The 20,440-nt window shown below is 45.0% G+C and overlaps 1 protein-coding gene across 4 annotated transcripts; it reads right to left on the bottom strand.

Moving 5' to 3' along the window:
• Positions 1-913: 913 nt before the first annotated feature.
• On the bottom strand, positions 914-19,019 carry als2b (alsin Rho guanine nucleotide exchange factor ALS2 b). Of its 4 annotated transcripts, none has more exons than XM_030409914.1 (34): positions 18,856-19,019; positions 18,370-18,427; positions 17,152-17,297; positions 15,946-16,904; positions 15,152-15,452; positions 13,948-14,122; positions 13,763-13,859; positions 13,599-13,676; positions 13,282-13,515; positions 12,961-13,132; positions 12,688-12,877; positions 12,534-12,599; positions 12,270-12,432; positions 11,540-11,671; positions 11,312-11,440; positions 11,143-11,166; positions 8,471-8,541; positions 8,026-8,092; positions 7,715-7,917; positions 7,560-7,625; positions 7,368-7,466; positions 7,117-7,281; positions 6,893-7,004; positions 6,729-6,806; positions 6,121-6,254; positions 5,864-6,028; positions 5,659-5,776; positions 5,378-5,535; positions 5,177-5,290; positions 4,925-5,101; positions 4,714-4,830; positions 4,451-4,600; positions 4,195-4,291; positions 914-3,838 (listed from the first exon to the last, which is right to left on the bottom strand). In XM_030409914.1, exons 2-34 carry the CDS (start codon positions 18,387-18,389, stop codon positions 3,800-3,802), a joined length of 5,016 nt encoding a protein of 1,671 aa, XP_030265774.1. In that variant the 5' UTR covers positions 18,390-18,427; positions 18,856-19,019; the 3' UTR covers positions 914-3,799. The 4 variants fall into 4 exon arrangements, with proteins under 4 accessions (XP_030265774.1, XP_030265771.1, XP_030265775.1 ...); XM_030409911.1 differs by having other exon boundaries at positions 15,107-15,452; XM_030409915.1 differs by lacking the exon at positions 11,143-11,166.
• Positions 19,020-20,440: the final 1,421 nt, after the last annotated feature.

Genomic DNA, 20,440 nt, shown 5'->3' on the forward strand with positions numbered 1-20,440 from the left:
GCTCTAAGCGAATCTGTAAATCAGTCAGGAATGGAGGTAATCTCCTGACCGGTAATCTAATTCCCAAGGAAATTCAACAAAATCTGCCCCTCCCTCCATGTGAAGCCCTAAGACGCTTGTTTGTACCCAAAACACTGAGATTATCTCCGTGCCCTCGATAAAAACACGCCTTTGTCGGTTAATTCTCACTTAAGTCTCATCAAGTCGAATAAAAAAAAGTGCAACCTCGGGAGGATTTGTCAGTTTAACACCCGATTCCTATGACAAGTGAAAATCTCCTCACATGACTCAAAATCCTGTTATTTCTCTCATTAAATTCACATTTTCTGACAGGAAAACACAGAAATTCTCACCTGGAGGAGGTTTATTTACCTGATTTACACGTGTAACCACTTTAAATGAGACTACTACTGCTGTTTATTAAATATGGAGGCTTGAATCTGACAAAATGTAGGAAAAGGTTATTCCACAACTGTACACATGAGATCGATGACGTTAAAATTGACCAATTAAGCTTTATTGTCCACTACTTGTGCTGGTTTTTAAATACAGAGGCTCGAAAACGTCAAAATAAACCAAGAAAGATACATTTTAATGTCATTTTTGGCTTCAAATATACCACATTTACAAGTTAGGTCACTTTAGATGACATCACTTCTGCTGGTTATTAAATATGGAAGCCCGAAACTGACAAAATGTAGCAAAACTGCTCATTATCAGGTAATCTGTGGATGTTTCTTTACTTTACTGATTTATAGTTTAGTCTAAGAAATGTCACCAAACACCCATCACGACTTCCTGGAGCCAAAGTCGACATATTCGAACTTCTTTATTTGACTAAAACTCAAAAGATATTCAGTTTAGCATAAAACAAAACAAAGAAAAGCGACACATAACACTGTAGACAGACCAGTTCAACAATGTCCATCAAATGAGTTTATTGCCCTTTGTCATTATTTAAAGGTACAACACATTCGACATCATGTAAAAGACACACAGGTGGGAGTCAGCCTGCTGAGACACAAAACGTCAGTTCGTGTACACCAAACTCCATTCACAAAACAGTCAGTTTTACACACAATGCAACAGTTTGACCTGTGAGGGGTGTTGAGTTACGTAGAGTTAACTAAATAGTGAAACCAACACGAGCTTATGAACACCGCCTTCATTCTATATCTATAACCATTACAACAAGTGTCCCGTCCTGCCTCGGCCGTGTCGTCTGCTGAAAATATGACTTCGTTTTAAGGTGCAGCAGCAACAGAATCCGCCTTCAGATTGTCTTTAGGGGAGCGTCAGTGACAAAATCATAAAATCTAATATGTTTTTGCTTTAAAGAACAGTCCGGTTGACTGAATACTGTGTCCAGTAAAGGCTTTTGGGTAAGAAATCGTCAGTTACGAAGACAATATTGCGTCACTTCTTTTAAGCGTCGGGGGCACAAACGGTCTCGTGATGGAGGAATGTTTTTACAATCGTTTTAACGTCCCAAAAATATGAGCAATGTGGGGATGAAATAAAAAGAATTATTCCTGCGTGTGACCTTGAGTTCTCCTGTCCAATCAAAATTTATATAATCTAGCAGCTTTAAATCTTCGATCTCAACCTGAACCGTTTCACATTTCCCTGTTGCCTGCAGCAGCTTCACCTCAATTTACCCCCCCCCCATCCAAAAAAAGCGACCTCTGATCCGCCGGCTTTTTTTTTTTTTTCCTTTTGTTAAACCATCTGAGAAAACAAAAGCTGTGATATCTGAAAAAATAAAAAATAAATAGAAGTGCTCATCCATCCTCTGAATCCCCTCTTAAGCCCTTTTATAAACGGGCGCGTGTGACGCAAATCTGAAATAAGCAACAATGTCTGACAGTTTGTGCTGCGAACGGTTTAAAAAAAGAACAGTTAGCTTCAACAGATGGCCAAGAGAGTCAGTCTGGAATAAAAAAAAAAACAGAGTCGTCTGCACAGATCTCTGCTCCGCTTCACCTGCAGCGGGAGGTAATGAACACTGTGTTAACTGACACGACACGATCAATACAAACTCCTTCTCTCTTTTCGCTGGACGTCGGTGGGATTTAAAAGGAGGAGAACCCGCAGAAAGATTTAAACTGATGACTGCAAAAAACACACATGAGGAGATTATGAAGGAAACGTGTCCTGTTAAAGAAAAACAGGCATTTATCCGTCGTTTTAAAGGACAAACCGTTAAAAGATCTCACTCTTAACCCCAGACAAGACCCCTGTAGACATCCTGTCGATGGTTACTTCAGGAGTCTAAGTGTGCATCAAAGTCAACACACCAGTTTTTTTTTGCGTCTTTGTTTGTCTTTACTCGACTCTTCAACCGGAGACGCTGCTTCTCAAAATGGAAAGTTGGAGTAGCTGGTCAGCTGCCAGAGATGGTGTAAAGGTCAGTTCACTTAGCCGGTAAGTAATTAGGCTTACAACTGGTGTAAGAGGAAACTATTAGCATCGTTTAGAGTTACAGCCAAGTCAGTTTGAATTCACTTAAGAGTTTGCTGCACACGACTGGTTTTCTATGAACAACTGTGAAATCTTAGGCCAAGATCAATGTTTTTTTGTTGTTTATTCCCCCCTTTTGTACCAGCTTAGGAAAAGAAATTGTCAAATTTAGCAAAAAAAACTTTAATCTTACCTTTTTTAGAGTACATTTTTTGATGAAGGTGCTGGGGCAAACTTGAATAAATTCAAATCGATTTGATTTCAAATTTGATTATTGAATTCAAGAACACCCCCCCATCTCTTAAAAGACAAATTTGAAATAGTCAGGGCATAAAGCCGATCATCTGTTGATCTTTGTAACTCCGGCTGCGAGTCTGACAAGAGCACAGCCAAATTGATCAAAAATCGAAATTGAATCTTGACGTTTGAAAGCCAAATCCATCAGTGAATGTCATCCTATCATAACTAGCAGTCAGCATGGTGATGAATCGGTGCATCCCCTGGTGAAAATACACAATCAAACCAAGCTGTCTTCCATGAAAAAGGTCAGTTAAGCAGCTGGACAAAGGTGGGAAAAGTCTGTCAAAAAAGCCAGTAAGTCTTCATCTCTGAGGTCTTTTCTCTTGTAAAACCGGAAAATACTGCATGAAAACACTTCTGATAAAGTATAAATCTCATCTATGTGTCTGAGATGATAAATAAAAAAATCTGTTAGTTTCATAAAGCGACGTCTTTTTCTGTCGCGTCAGTTTTCTTCATGTCACGAGAAGCGGAAAACGATCCGAAACACACGTGAAGGCTTAAAAAAAGGAAAAGTGTGGATCGTCTCGTTTCAGCTGAGAAGTCGTTTTTTTTCATGCCGGAAAAATGGAAGAAAATGAGGTCCGGTCTGAGAGCAAAACACTCTCATTGGCACTAAAGAAAAGAAGAAAAAAAATACTTCGGACAGAAAGTCTTCCTGTAGTTTCACACTGGATGGTGTGAAGTGGCTCATCTCTGGCAGTAAAACACGACAATATTCACATGTTCATGATCCAATCGATACGAAGCTGGTACAGGTCACAACCAGGGCACAGAGTGTGTGTGTGTGTGTGTGTGTGTGTGTGTGTGTGTGTGTGTGTGTGTGTGTGTGTGTGTGTGTCAGGGAGGGGGAGGTGATCCCGTCTCCATAGCAGCAGCAGATGGAGCTGTGGGCAACCTGTTCAGATGATCCCCTGCCTCCCATTGGCCGCTGTCACCCTGAGGCCTCGTTGATCCCCGGCCCCCGCGATTGGCTGTGACGAGGAGAGGCGGGGGCGGCAGCGCGCAGATCACCGAGGAGGTCGAGGCCGCGCTCGTCTTAAGTGATCTTCTCGTGCTGGATCTGGTAGTAACACGCCTGGAAGAGGAAGGAGACGCAAATAAAACTTCTGGTTTAATTATGTTATACTGCATGTTACGTAACGATAGGACAAAGAGTCAAATCTCTTCAAAATGCAGCTTTTTTCACACTTTTTAAGTCCTGAAAATTAAAAAATCTACTCAGAGGTTCCCAAAACTTTAAAACCTAATAAGTGAATAAACACATTTCTGTTCTATATTCATATCATTTCCTGTTTGTAACAAGCAAATCATTTGTTTGATTAATATTTAAGATTAGATTAATTTTACATTTGTTGTGAGGAGAAACTCTGGCTCATTAGGAAAGAGAAGAGGAACGGAAACTGTGCATGTTGTCGTGTGTGTGTGTGTTACCTTCAGCGTGGTGAACATGATGCCGTGCTCTCCGTGCTGAACGCAGGGGTCCATCAGGTCTTCGATCAGGCTGACCTCTGACCCCAGGTTCCTGATTCTGAGAACAGAAAAAAGAATAAGCTGTTATCATCATCATCATCATCATCATCATACGGTGTGTGTGAGTGTGTGTGTGTGAGTGTGTGTGTGTGAGTGTGTGTGTGTGTGTGAGTGTGTGTGTGTGAGTGTGTGTGTGTTAGTGTGCGATGGGGCTGACCGTGCACGCAGCACCACGTAGAGGAAGACGGGGAAAAGGTCGTCCATGGACCACAGGAAGTCCTGCTTCAGCAGAGACTGAACCTCCTGCGTGATCTCCTCGAAGGTGAGCTGGATCACCTGCAGCTTGTCCGACGGGGTGAATGTTGTGCTGCGGACGCAACAAGGAAACTGGAAATTAAGACTCTGATTTGTTCTGTTTCTATTTCATTCCCTTTCTGTGTGCGCTTCTTCCTCGGTTTATATAAAATGTTGGTGCTGCACCTGATCTGCTGAAGTGTTTCCACTGCAGAGGCGAAGCAGGTGTCCTTGGTGCTGGAGAGGACCGGCTTCTCCCCCGGTGCAGGCACGGAGTCGGGAATGGAAACGGGCCAAAACTTCCTGAAGGGGAACAAAAAAAAACAACAAAGGAAGTTATTATTTCAACACCACCGTTAAATAAAGTAAGACTTCGTTCTTTCGCGTTGTGACGTACTGCTGAACGCCCAGGAAGGCGAGCAGGGCGAGGTCCGGCTGCTTGTTCAGGCGGAGGACGCACTCCCAGTAGACGTCGTCCTCTCGCTCCTTGTCCAGAGCGTAGAGCGTGAAGAGCGGCGGGTAGAGACGAGGCAGCAGGACGGGCAGCAGCAGAGCCGAGCTGCTCACCACGCGGCTGAGGAGACACAGGAGAAGGTCACAGGGAGAACGAGGACAACCAAAGATTCAAGGGGACGCTGTCGGTCTTTACCAAGGTTTTGGTGACTCCAACGGGGCATCAGCTGATCCCTCCTTCTTGTCCTGGAGGTCGGTGGTCGGCTCTGGGACGAGGCCGCCCTCTTCTGGCAGGTCGGGGAACAGAAACCTGCACGCACAAACAAAAATACCCGTCAACATCTATAGACAATTAGAAGATTCATAAAAAAACATGAAGCTGTGGGCGGATGGTTACCTGACGATCTGGAAGATGCGGTAAAGGTAAGACTTGATCTCTTTGACAGCCTGAGGCAGCAGCCGACGATTCGCTCCGACGCCCACATAGGTCATCCGGTAGACCGCGACCAGGGTCTCCACCAGCCGGCCCAGAGGGTGGAGAGGGGTGTCGCACGCCTGGAGGAAGAAGGGAAGGATTATGTTGGAATAAACCCAGACACCAGACAAAGTGATTCTGCTTCTTAGTAGTCGACCTCTGTGAATATATTTCTGGAGGTCAGGAGTGGTTGGTGGGTTTACCTTGATGAGGTAGAGGCGGATGGTGTGATATCTCTCCATGTTGATCGGTCCGACATGCTGCGGGATGACCTCCAAACTCTCCAGGGTTTTGCTATGACTTCGAGACAACATCTCCGGACTGGAACACAAAACACACGCAACAGGAATGAAAACTAACAGATTAAAGATCAGACTTCAAAGTTAGCCGTGATTTGTTGATCGTCACCTGTCCTCGATGTGTCGTCGGCTGGTGGTGAGAGCCACGGCGATGTTCTCCCAGGCCCTCCAGTTCTCTCCTTGACCCGGCGCCTCGCAGCCCAGCTGAGTCCAACACTCGTCAAACACCGCCTGCCACTTGTCCTCTGCGCAGACGCACAGCCAGCCCAGCTTCCTGCCATGTAACACACACAAAACAAAGTAAAACAACAAAGAAAAGTCCAGATTCAGTTTCTCTGCTGTGTGATTCAGACTCTTTGTGCTTACACGGGCCGGGTTTTTTCCTTGTCGCCGTCGAACAGATGCGGTTTGAAGTAAGATCCCGTCACCTTCAGGCCAGAGCCCCACTCGCCACCGAAGGAGCCCTCCAGGTAGTCCCCGTTCGCCATCGTGAGCACGCCCTGAAAGAGCCAATCAGGACACTGAACCACACATGATCACATTTTACTGATAATACTGCAATATTCTTATAGTGTTCTCCACTGGGTTTGATTTGAGTTTCATTTTTTCTAAAAATATCTTTTTATCAACACAGCCAACCGTTTACGTCTTACGCGTTTGATTCTCATTATTTGTATCGCTCTTATTCTATATTATTAACAAATAAACTAAATACTATGGAGTGAAACACAAATATGATCAAATAAATGTTTAAAATAAATAAATAAAAGCCAAAAAAAAAACAATCTTTTACAGTCAACCAGGCAGTAGAGGTGTGACAACAGTCTGGACTGCTGGATATAAAAGTTTGCATTGGTGATTTTTGTTAACTACCGTAGAAATAATTGCTGCACTGAAACTTTATTTTCAATGTAACAAAGAGCGGATTCAGCAGAAACAAACAAAGACCCCTAAAGTTTGTGGTCCTTCGTCACCTTTCCACTGAGCGTCCAGTCGTCAGAGAATTCCCCCTCGTACGTGGTGTCGTCTTCTGACAGGAGGATCCCGGTCCCCTAAAGAAACAGAGAAAACACTGAAACTGAGACATTCACACTGGACCTTGATTGGACTCTTGTGTCGTGTGAAAATAGAAGCTCACCATCATCTTATTGTCTTTGAAGGCTCCTTCGTAGTAAAGGCCAAACTGAGTGACGACGACCCCGGTGCCCTGCCGCAGGTGGTCCTGCCACATGCCCATGTACTTCTCCCCTCTGGACAGAAAACAAACACACAGAATCTTAAAGAAAACACTTTTTTTATGAGCTCATCTTTCGCAGCATTTTCGTGGTATTTCACATGTGCTGACAGAGATGGTGGGCGTACTTTGTGATGTCATCGAAGACGCCGTAGCCAGTCTTCTTGTCCTGCAGCCACTGGCCGATGAAGACGCTGGGGGAGGAGGTGTTGAGCTTGCCGCTGCGCAGCATGCCGTGACCGTGACGCATGCTGTCCTGGAAGGACCCGTCGTAAACTTCCCCGCTGGCATACCTGCAGACAAGACGGAGGAGGATTAGACCGACTGTCCTTTCCCAAAACAGAGACAATAAAGTTCCTAAACATCTTTTTTCCGTCACCTGTACGTTCCCAGGCCGTGCATCTTGCCGTCTCTCCAGTAACCTTGGTAGTGATCGTTCTTGTTGAGCGTCTTATTGGGAGCGACGTATTCACCAAAGCTACACAGACACATAAATACATGAGAACGAAGAAGAAACCGCAGACTCGTGTCTTCTAAACGCACACGATGTGGCGTTATTGTAAACACTCACCCGTCTTCCAGTCCGTTCTTGAACGTCCCTGTGTAAATTCTTCCATCAGGCCATTTTAACGCTCCCCTGATAAACACGACCCCAATCATTATTACAGATCAATATAGGTATTTTAAATATATACAATCAAAATGTGGGCAGTTTGTGTGTCCCACCTGCCGTTTGGCTTCCCGTTGAGCCAGCGTCCGTCGTACGTCGCCTCTTTCAGCCGTCCGTCTTTATAAAAAGTGTACGAGGCCGTTCTGGAGATCGGAGGCTCCAACTTCTGTGACGACCCCGAGCTGATCGATGCCGTGTCCTGTCCCGCTCCACTCAGGGCCTGATCCACCGCCTGGTTGATGGAGCGAAGCCACTTTGCCTAAAAAAAACAAAAAAACATACACACGTCAACGACGGACGTCAAACAGTGGAGTCGAGTTGAGTCACAGAATGGAAATGAAGTTTGAAGAAGTATTTAATGATCGACCTTCTCCATTGGAGAAGAGGCGAGCAGGGTGAACGTCTCCTCTGGTGTGATCACCTTTAACCCATGTCTGAAAACAGAAAAATACATGTCGTTTCACACCAGAAACAACTAGTGGTGCACAGGGTGAAAAACACAGCAAAGAAAGAACAGAAAGAAGGAAATACAAAAGGAAGTGAAGAGGAAGTAAGGAAGGAGGAAACAAGGGTGTAAAAGGATGACAAGAAAGAGAGGAAGAAGAAAAAAGGCAGCAAAGAAGGAAGTCAGAAGGAAAATAAAATGAAATGGAGAAGGAAAGTAAGTAAAGAAAGAAAAAAGAGCGTGAGAAGGATGCCAAAGTGACAAAACACAGAAAGGAAATGGAGAAATTAAAAAGGAGGTATGTAATAACTCATCTAATTACTGCACATAATTTAAAAAAATGCTTGACTGTGATTTAACGACTCACGTGCCAGTGTTCTCCTCTGGGATCGGTTCCACCCACAGCGTGGCCAAAGGGAACACATGATGGGTGGAGAACTGGAGGAGGAGCGAACGTGGAGGATGGGAGAGAAACAGAAAAATAAATGAAGAAAAATGAGGAAAGAGGAGAGAAGACAGAGGGAAAGGTGAACGGAAATAAACAGGAAACATTCATCTTGACCACAAAGAGATCAGCAACAGTGAATAAACACATAAGGTGTTTATGAGCTTTACACACAAACAGGAGGTAGATTAATATCTACTCTATGAGGAAGTCGCTGATAATCAACTATAAAAGTTTTTATAGATAACATTTCAACAATTCTACAAGCGGGACACTGACAGAGGGAAGCATGAAGGAAGTAAAGAAGTAAACACTGACAGACTCTTCTCTGTCGTGACTCACACATGGAAGTGTCAAAAGATTTAAATCTCTCCTCGGTTTACATTTCAGCCAATTTCTAAATCATCTAAATTGTCTATTTCCATGTTTGAAAACTAATAAAAAAGGAAGTAAAGATGGAAATAAGGAGGAAAAGAAAATAGAAGGAAGTGATGGACAGGAAGTTAAGATGCAAGTCAGAAGGAAAGAAGAAAGATGTGAAGAAGGAAGTAAAGCAAATAAGGAAGTACTTAAGGAAGTAAGGAAACAAATTAAGTTAAAAAAGGAAGTAAATAAGAAATGAAAAGGAAGTTCAGAAAGAAGATTTACATCAGGTTAGTCATGCAAGACAACATGTGTTTCAAATGTTGGAAAATCAACAGCTCAGCATACTGGACATGCTCTTAACCAACACTTTGTTCTTAATCATACAAAGAACTTAAAGGAAGACGGAAAGTAAAAAGGAAACAGGAGATAGAGAAAGGAAGTAAAAATGGAAGAAAGCCAAAAATAAAGAGGATAAAAGGAAGTGATGAAAAGGAAGATAATTACAGAAGGAGGTAAACAGGAAGTAAAAAAGAAAAGAAGCAAAGGAGGAAGTAGTTTTTTCGTCACACAGGCAGGAAGGAGAGACAAACAGGAGGAGAGGAAGGAAACTGCTTTGGAGAAGTGAACCAGAAACTGTTGGTGTATCTAAAAAAGGATAGATTTTTTTTTTTACATGTGCAGGCTTCATTCTATCCTTTTCAATCCTACGTGAGTCATTCAATTAAATGAGAACCAACAGTTTAAAACCAAGGCTTCAACAGGAGAGAAGACGGTGGAGGAAACTGAGGGGATTTCTTAGCTTTTGGATTTCAAGCTGGATTGAGAAGCCTTGGTTGTAATCGGTTCGTCCTTCCATGCAGTCTCCCTCAGCAGGCAGAGGGTGGAGGTCGGGACAGGGCTGGGCATCACCGGACATATTTAAGAAGTAATGTACCTATACTGACATCCTTCCACTGACGGCTAGCGTTTTTATCGTCCAACACAAGTTTAAGTTGATTTATTCTAAACTTACAGTCTTTTTCTGAGCTGCATCGAAGGAAAACTTCCAGCAAAACAAACTACAATAACAGACGTATAAAACCAGGACTAGAAAGAGCAAACTCACATGATCTGGCAACGTGAACTAATTTAGATTTGCACGGATTAAAGACTGACCATCACTTCTTGAAGTGTTGTCATGTCAAATCTTGGCACATAACGTAACTTTCGAACACTTGTAGTATCACTGATTATAAATTTTTAAGTGACACTAAAGTAGACGACTGATTTTCTGAAAACACCACATGGTAACAGGTAGTAAGTAAGTAAGTCTTAAGTAAAAAATATAAGCAGTACAGAAGGAAGTAAAGAAGCAGAAGGTAAATAAAATAAGGCAGAAGATAAAAAAGGAAATAAGGAGGAACAAAGAAAGAAGTATAGAGAAAATTGAGAAAAAGTAAGTAAAGAGGAAGGAAAAATAAAAAGGATGTGCAGAAAGAAGGAAGAAAGTCAAAGAAAACAAACATGGCAGTAAAAAGGAAGTAAAGGAAGTAGTAGACTTAAATTAAGAAAAAAAGGTTGGTAAAGAAAGGAAGAAGGTAACTAAGCCAGGAAGTAGAGAAGGAAGAGAGGAAAAATGAAGTGAGGAGGAAAAGTAAAAAAGACAGTAAGAAGTTAAATTGTTATGAAGAAGGAAAGGAAGTAAAAAGTAAAATAAATTATGTAAATAAAGAAAGGAAGGAAGTAAAAAGCACAGAAGGATGGAAGGAAGTAAATACAAAATACAGGGAGTCAAGAAAGAAAGGAAGTAAAGGGGAAGTAAATAAAAGGGATCTTAAGAAGAATTGAAGGAACTAAAGTAACAATCAGGTAAAGAAGGAAGTAAAAAGTAAAGTAAGGAAGGAAACAAAACAACAAAGCAACTGGATTTTATCTATACCGCCGAACTCTTGCTCAGACAGAATAAAGTGAGCTCTCTGTATTAACATTTGTGCTTCACTGTCACAACCTCATTCTGGTTCTGGTTCTTATCAAAGCCCACCTCTCCTGTTCTACAGTGACACCATGTGAAGTGTGTTTATTTTTAAAGTAAATCAGCTCTAACAGGACCGAATCCTGTGACACAGAGCCCTTAGCCCTTCACACACACAAGCACACACACTCTCTCTCACATACAGAAGTAAAGAGGGAGTGGGACGGGGAGAGTTTTGGGTCGCTGTGCTGACATTTGCTTCTGGCTGCATACTTACAAGGTTCTTACAAGGCGCCACGCCCTGACAGCACGGAGGCAAGCACATACAAACGCTTGAAACACACCAAGTTACAGAGTCTGAAACATGGACGGCTTCATTAAAGTGAAAGAGTTGAAGCGTGTGTGCGTGTGTGTGTGTGTGTGTGTGTGCGTGTGTTGGGGCTGACCTGCGCGTGGACCAGAGCGTCGTTGAAGAGGATGAACCAGTTGACGGAGAACCTGCCGGCGTTCTGCAGGGTCAGAGCTTTGTTGCTGCTCTCGCAGATGAGCCGGCGGTGAGGCTTCCTCAGAGAGTCCTGACCACACAATGACACCATTCATGTGAGATACGTGACACCACGTGACGCCTCGAGGGTCTGAAATATGGAGGACGAGCACGCGCTCGGCGAGTTTACCGTCATTTTGCCGGGGAAGCTCTTCCAGAAGTGGAAGGTGTAGTCGGCGTCTTTCCTCTTCCTCTTCAGCTGGAGGGCCAGCACTTCGAACTTGGAGCAGCTGTCCTGCAGCTTCTGGTAGTCATCGGAGCACTGACGACATAATTCACAATGAAATATGGATTTTGAGGTTTTAAATTCAGTCGGATTCTTTTGATTTATCCAAGAAATAACCTTAAAAACCTAAACATTTAAGGCTTGTGCACTATTTTTATTAATCTTGGCTAATTTAATAAGCAATTAGTGATTTAAAATCATTTTTTTAGGACGAAAGAAAGCGACATTTATCTGATTCCAGCTTCTTAAAAAGGTAAATATTTTCTGGTTTCTTTCCTCCTCTGTGACAGTAAACTGAATATCATCTTTGGTTTTCAGAAACGCTGATCAACATCTTTCAGCATTTTATAGACCGAACTACTGATCAATTAATCCAACCAAAAAAAAAAAAGAGTTGTAAATGAAAATAATCTGTAGTTGGAGCCTTAAAATAACAATGCAAAAACAATAAAGACAAACAAAGAATCATTCAAGGTAAACTAAATATCTGGCAAACTTAGTTTGTAATCGGCCATCAGATCATATTTATCATTTCTGTCTTAGAGACAAATGAAGCTGGACAAATCCATGTTTTTGTAGGGATGAATGAATTAAACATCCATATATTTAAAACAGTGCGAGTCGTTCCACCCACCACTTCGAAGCAGGTGGCCAGTTTGAGCAGCAGGCGTCCGTATTCGTGAAGGTGGCGCGTTGGGAGGTAGAAGAGCGCCATCAGGAGGTCGGACATGGAGGGGTTCTCCTCGCTGCACTCCGACAGCTTCTGAAGCAACTCGGGACTCTTCCCGAAGAAATCTCTGGAAAGAAAACCCTCACTCGTTAGTAAAAAGTCACAATAAGGATTTTGGATCACGTGATTTTATTTTACATTCAGAGAGATGTGTTGGCGTGTGCTCACAGCGAGGGTTTGGTGAGACTCTGGAAACCTCCCATCACCTGGAAGTGGCCCAAAACGCTGCAGTACCTTTGAAGAAGAGACACACGTGTAAAGTTTAATTCATTGTTTTGAAAAGAAATGTACAATATTCAAATTCGCGATGAGGAACACGCACTCGTGGTAAGCGTCGATGAAGACGCCGGTGTGGTCGAGGATGAGCAGGCTCTTCACGTCGCGGCCTCGGCGCAGGTTGGCGGTGAGGCTGGCGCCGTGCTGCCCGGTGAGGTGACACAAGAGGCTGAATCGACCCACCAGAGTCTGCAGGAGCCCGAGGGCCACCTGACCGAGTGCCGAGCTCAGAGACTCTGGAGAAGAACGGCGCACAAAATGATACAAAAGACTAAAAACGGTGCCGATCGAAACGTTTTGACTCCTGCGGCAGTCTTACCCAGCTCCAGCAGGGGGCGTATTATCTGCGTCTTGACGTTACACAGCTTGCAGTAGTACTTCCTCTCAGCCGACGCCAGCTCGTGGAGGCTGGCGATGAAGCCCATCACGTTCCTGTCGGAGAGCGCCACGCACCGCTGGCCGCCCGCGAACACGTTGCTGACGTAGCGCAGCTGGAACACGCAGGAAAACAGGAAATGAAACGAAAATACACACAAACATCTATCTAAAGTAGATTCTACTCTTTAGATTATAATTGAATAAGATAACTACTCTTATTTTATGATGATGTAACATTGTGAACGCGCAACAAAGTCCTTACGTTCATACAGAAGGGCAGCAGCACCGGCTGCTGGGTGTAGCCTCCGCCCACCCGCTGCTCCTCTTCCTCTCCTCCTTCCTGCTGCCCCGCCTCCTTGGCGTGGCTCTCCTCCGCCGCCTCCTTCACCTGCTGTCCGCTGTAGTAGATGATGGGCTGGATGCAGTCTCCGTCTGCGAGCAGGACGGTGTGTTTCTCTCCGGCGCTCACGTCCCAGACTCGGATCCCCTCTGACAGCTGAAGCAGAGAGGAACATTAGTCAGTGAGCTTCAAGGTTTTTTCTGTGCGTTTGTGTTTGTACATGACGGGGTTTTCCTTACCTTCGCCAGGCGGGGGACGGTGCTGGGTGAGTCCATGTGACCAAGTTGACCACAGCTGTTACTACCCCATGAAAACACCTGGAAGAGAGAAACACACACGGGTGAAGACACATGAAGTCTCTCAGAGGTAAATCAAGGATTCAACGTCTGTTTCTGCGACTGACCTGAGACTGAGCGGTCAGAGCGAGGGAGTGATGAGCGCCGGCCGCCACCCGCACCACCTCCTTACTGTTCAGACTCTTGATGCACTGCGGCTGTAACCTGCGGACAAGACGCGTCACATGATCACAACACCTGCAGCGAGTGACGACGGGATCGTTTCGTTTCGGGTGAAGAGGCGTCCTCTCACCTGGCCAGAGTGTCTCCGTGTCCCAGCTGTCCGTGATCACAGTTGCCCCAGCTCCACACCTCCGTCTGCAGGGTGGGAAACACCTCCTGGGCCTCTGGGACCGCCCCTCCCAGCGGGGTGAGGGCGACCGCGCGCATCCTCGGGCGACCGGCTTTCCTCAGAAGCCGCGGGGACACTGAGGACGAACAGATGATTACACAGCACTCCTCAATGTCCTTTATTTTCATCTGTAGTGAATTAACTACACACAAAAGGCTTAAAATGTGCACGGTGACATATTTCAGTATAACCTTTAATGATTTTAATCAGTTTAAGTCAGAAAAATGTGGAGGTGTTGACATGTTTTCAAGGCAATCCTGATCCAGAAAACCACGACATGAGTGAATCTCAGGTTCAAAGTTCGTTGGAGGAAAAATCAATGTGTGTTAACAGAACAACAACGACAAACGGCACACAGACAGCAGCGACGCGTATCAGCTCACAGCAGCCCGGTGATGTCACATGCATGCTGCCAGACAGCAGGCGAACAACGAGGAGAAACACAAACATGGAGGAGGAGAAGTTTTCAGGATTCGTCTCAGTGAATTTTATTTCTCAGCCTAGAAAACCATCATTCCATCTGACCGACGAGATGATGAAACCCAGAGCAAATAATCTGCGAGGGGATAAAGATATGATGGTAGGACGGGGAAAGTCCATCCGTCTGCCTGTTTCTATACATACTTATTCCTGTTCGGGGTCACACAGAAGCTTTCATTCTGCTCTACTGAATCTGCCAAATCCTTCCAATGGTTTTCTAGATCACGGAAACACTCGAGGTCCAGGTCGAGTTGGGGGGCTAAATATCAATCAGCTCTTTTAATAACACAAAGACGAACTCATCACCAATTAATGCTTTGTGTCAGAAAAAAAGAAACGCCCCGATTTGAGAGATTAAAATATGACTCATCTACAAAATAATGTGCAAATGTATCAAACTAAAGAGCTAAAAGAAAAGCCTTAAAATTCATCTGAGAAGGACTCTGAAGGAGTTTTGTCAACTTCCCGTGTCCAGATACATGCGGGTGACACACACAGTGGGACACAAACACAAGCCGGCGCCGTGCTCGTGAGCAGGGTGAGGAAGCCGAACGACGTCAACCTGCGCATGCGTACTTACGCAGCAGGGCATAGGAGGAGGATAAGAGGTGAACAGCGTATCTACCCTGTGAGAGGAGTCCCGGCAGCGACAGGCGGCGCCGCAGACCCTCCGCCTCCTCTTCGCGAATGTCCCCCGTGCTGGAGCTCTTCTTGGCCTGCACCGAGTCCTCCTGGCGGACGCGCTCTGCCGTGTTGTCCCCGACGATGGCGGACGCCGCCCCGCCGGGCCTCGCCGCCCCCGAGGGCAGGTAGAGGTTCATCATCTTCTTGAGGGACAGCGCCTCGTAGGTGGAGGCGACTCGCTCGCCCACGGCAGAGGCGCAGGAGGCCACCAGGCTGTTGAGGGTGCCGCCGGGTGCTGACGGCTGGAGGAGAAACAAAAACAGTAACAGTATGAACACACAACGCCTAATCAACCTCTATGAAAACAGGTGAAAAACATTTTGTGAGGTGTTTTATTTCTTGTCAGGATCAGGATTCGTCAGTTTGTCATATGCTCATTTCATTTACATGATGGTGAATGTTATTATGGATCAAATCTGTTTTTCCTTCTCTGTCTCTGACCAGCTGATTCTTATATTCCAGGAAAAGCAGCTGATTCCATCATCATGTTGTTGGTGCACTTCACACACCCTTGTGGCTGAAACAGGTATTACAACAACAAACACAGAAAACTCATACTGACCAGCACAAAAACAGGAAAATCACCTGTGAAACACTTTTTAATTGGAGGGTTTAGGAGGAAAGAATCAAGAAAATATTCACATTTAAGAAGCTTCATTGCTGCAGCTCCCCCATGAAGAGCATCTAAAATTGAAAGAATCACACATGCACAGTATCTGAGGTTTCCTTACTCACCAGCAGAGTGTGCAGCCCTCCAGCTGTCGCCTTCCCCGTCTGCTCCACCTGCGTGTTGTCCGACAGTTTCCTCAGGTAGTCTTTGACCGCCTGCTCGTCAGGATACGGTGAACTCTTCACTTTGGACAGAGCCGAGTGGTCCGAGCCGGGCAGCGCTCCGTTAGCCATGGCCGATTTCTCTTTCTCAGAGTCCTGATGGTGAGCGGAGTCAGAGGAGGAGTCAGTACCATCAGCAGGAGCTGAGGACTTGGAGGTGGAGATCTGTGAGGGGAGGACCGGCTCAGACGGGGAGGTTTTGAGTCCTTGCGTGAGAGCCGGCGCCTCCAGCAGGCCCTCGTCCTCGGTGAGCTCCACACCGAGGGGGCAGTAGTGACCATCGGAGATGATCACATGGTCCTCTTTGTCCGTCATGGTGTACAGCAGCTGGTTACACTGTCTGCATTTGTCCACCGGGGGACGCTGCACGTCCTGAGGGCCCAGGCAGCGCACCAGAGCCAGGCTGTGCGAGGCCCCGCAGGCCACCTGTATCACATACCTGCCTGCCAAATGTTCGACTTTCTGTGGTTTCCACACAGGAAACACGGTGGCGTTGAGGCCCAGCTGGGAGCCGCTGCCCCACGACCACACCTCCCGCTGGGCCGCCAGCGCCAAGGTGTGCTGCTCCCCGCAGGCCAGCTCCAGCACCGGGACCGTCTGCGGGGGGCCGGTGTCCGAGTCCATCAGAGCGACAGGAGTCGGGTTGGGGACGGTGGTGAGGCCGGACAGGCCGCACTGACCCGAGCTGTTGTCCCCCCACATGTGGACGCCGCCGTCCTCCGTCACCGCGCCGCTGTGGAAGCTTCCCGCGGCGATGGCGACCACACGCTGGCCGCTGAGCGCGCTCTCAAGGGTGGGCTTCTCCGGCTCGGGCACCTGACTCTGCTTCCATGGCGACTCCCCGAAACTGTACACCTGGCCTCCTGAAACAAGAGCGACAACAACGCACAGATCAGAGAGGAACAGGGTGAGTTTTCTCACGTTTCCCTTCAACGCATCGGGAAAATAAAGTCTGAGGCAGCGTCAGGGTTAATCTGTTCATTAACGTGTTGATTGATGGATTAGTTGCCTGTTCTATAACATGTCAGAAAATTTTAAAAAAATATGGTCAGTGACATCCTGGGAATTGATTTAAGTCGAAAAAGCACAAAAACATCCCAGACGTGTTACCTTCCACCAGCAGGACACCGTGCCGTGTACCCAGGGCGACCTGGAGCACCGGCCGGGGGAGGAGCAGCCTCTCTGGGGTGACGCTGTACGAGTAGCCCCTCCAGGTGTGGAGCAGGCCTCGCTCTCCACCGCCGTCATCCCCAGAGCTGAGAGAACAACCAGTCAGAGGCATCATTAGTGATCTCCACATTCCTTTTTATCTGTATTCATCTCCACACATTTTTGCATCTTCTCTTTTATCTTCTTGATTTATCTTGATCTTGCCTCTGTTTTGGCTTTTCTGTCGTTTCATTGTCATCCTGAGTTTCCTGCTTTTGGTTTCTGCCTGTCAAACTTTACAGCTGCTTATTATCACTTTTGTTTGATTTCTATTTCCGACCCTGTGGCTTTCTTATCCTGGAAATCTTAACAAAATACGCAGTTCCCTTTTTTAAAAAAAATCAGACTCAGTTATTTTCTTGAAGAGCTGAACTTTGCAGTCGACTTTTGTGGAGGACTTTTTTTTAAGGAATAAGACAGTTCTTAGCTCAAGTATACATCCTTTTTACTCATATTTGTATAAACTATACATATTTTAACATATACTACGTGCTTAACTGTGCAACTCCTGTCTTGTTGGTATCCTGTGCAATTACATCTATATATCCAGCTTGTTTTCAGTTTTATCAGTCACTCAATCACTGGTTCTCTCTGCTTACGGCTCTTGAGCTGCTGTAACAAGTGAGGGATCAATAAAGTCTGATCTTATCTAAGTAGAATCCATCCGGAGCTGGTTTCAAGCACCAGCCTTCTCCTCTAATGATGGAAACTATCCGTCAGTATCATCTTCTGTCAACTAATTCTGCATTTAAAAAGGCAGAAATGCATCTGTGAGGGCTGAAAACACAAACTACATGATGCATTACAACCATCAGATGAACAAAATGTAATTCAGATGTAAAGTAGAGGCAGAACAGAGGAGAGGTGTGTTTGTGCAGAGCAGACAAACTTCCAGCATTATTTAACCAGAGCCGGTGCTTCCTCCTCCCTCCTCCTCCTCCTCCTCCTCCCTCCTCCTCCTCCTCCTCCTGTGCAGCTCTACATCTGAACAACAGCTGTTTTGTGGGTTGAAAGCAGAAGTGAGCACAGCTCCATCCGTAGGCGATGTCACATGGTGATCACATCCAGCCAGAAATCAGCAGAGTAATCCTCTTTAGGAGGACTTTGGAGTGGACCTACCTCTTCCTCTGGGTCTCCATCAGAGGGCTTTATTCCTCCATCACGGCTGATCTCAGACCTGTAATCCACGCAGAGAAACACTTTATTAGCTGTCAAACAGTCCTGCTCGCTCACACGCTGCTGTCAGTGCACTTAAAAGCCAGGGAGGCTGGAGAGAGTGGGATTATCAGGCTGAATTCTAGGGGAAAACCCGAAACAGAAAGCAGGCTCGGCCAGAAAGTCAAAATGAAAGCAGCTCCAGTTTTCCTTCCACGTGTTTTGAATATTTGCTTCAAGCTCGAACAGCTCTGAAATCCCTCCACCTCAAACCCCTCCACCTGTCACCTCAGGCTCCGTCTCTGCCGCTGCTAGCTAACGCGTCAACGTTAATCTCGCTAGCTAATATTAAGCTAATCATCCTGCTAACTAGCCAAATCGCTACTAGCTCCCCAAACCACAGGTGTCCCTTCCTTATTTCCAAGGATTAAAAGTCTCTTTTTTTCTCACCGGCTGGCTCCACACAGCTCTCCTACTGTGGCTCACTCAGGCCCGGAGGTGAATCGTACATCCGTCGGGTCGTTTGGCAGCTAACCGCCGCTGCTTGTTGTTCATCTCCTGATGTTGACACAGAGAGGCGCCGCTAATGTCAGAGCTCGTCTACACACAGGAGGGTTCACTCTGCAGCGAGAACAAGAGACGACAGCGGAGAGTGAAGGCGTCTTAAAGGGATAGTACACAAAATCTGACAACGTGTGGTGGAGGAAGTATTCATTATTGCTTTAGTGAAGTAAAAGTACTTATAACACACTGTAAAAATACTCTATTAAGTCACATATTGAGATGTCACTTGAGCTATATTAAAACATAATATATACATATATATTAAAAGAAAAAGTATTTGAAGTCTGTTAAATCATTATATCAGCTGATTATTATCAGTCATGCATTAATGTAATAGTTAAAGTAAGATCTGACTGTTGTTAGAGGTGATTAACTTCCTCTCAGACTCAACTACTGATCATTTTCTTATTTTCTCAATTAATCAAAGTATTTATTTTCAAATTCTTAAAATTATTTAAAGTGGAAGCAGCAAATCTGCACATGTGTGCAGCTGGAATCTTTAAATGTTTCTATGCCAATAATTTCTTGAAGGATTATAACACATTTTCAAAACTCTGGCCTGAGTTTATATCGTACTTTATTGGTGCAAAAAAACGTTTTTTAAAAAGTACACAATTAAGCCACAATAGCTTGCCGAGCTGGAACACAAGGCTTGCTTACAAAATATGTATCAATATAAGCAATTATTCATCAAAATCTTTTTACTATTAATGTTTAGAAAACTTCAAAGCAGACTTCAGACCTTCATGTTGATAAGATCTACTCTACTAAATGATTGACTGATGCAGAAACACTTGCACCATCATAAACATTTTAATAGTTAATATTCTTACAATAAAGTTACAGAAAATGACCCATTTCTTTTAGAACAACCTGTATGGCTTCCCCCAAAAAATTCATTTCAGATGACACGGGGCAGACTTTCTTTCTGATCCAAGTCATTCTGCACCAAACACCAGCACAGCAGCAGAGTGGGACCTCTTACTGTTTTCCCCCTCTCAGGTGCTGCTCCACCACCAAACAAGAATTGTTCTTCTTCTACGTTTGCCTGTTGGACTTCAACTCACAGGCGCCACCTGGCGGCGGAGCTGTGCAGCACATCCACAAAGGTCAAAGCTGCGTAGAAAAAATTAGATTTACTTGTTCATAAACACCAATACATTTGAATAATACTGGTCATTGACAAGTAACACTGTGCAGAAATTGGGCCATGAATTTAGAAGTCCTTAGGTCTGGACACAAACAATAAGATGTTTTTGATTTTTAATACTGTCAGAACATTTTATTTTCCAACATCACACAGTTTTAAAGGGTTTCACACTGCCAAGAAGTTTTACTAACCGGAGAACTAGTCAATAACATGTATTGAGAGTATAATAAAAAGTAAGTAAGTGAATTAAAATCATAACATAACGATAAGCGAGAAACGTAAGATAGGAAGTCAAAGTACAAATGATTAGAAACTTTTGGC

The sequence above is a fragment of the Sparus aurata genome, chromosome 24, assembly GCF_900880675.1.
Source record: "Sparus aurata chromosome 24, fSpaAur1.1, whole genome shotgun sequence".
NCBI classification, from domain to species: domain Eukaryota; kingdom Metazoa; phylum Chordata; class Actinopteri; order Spariformes; family Sparidae; genus Sparus; species Sparus aurata.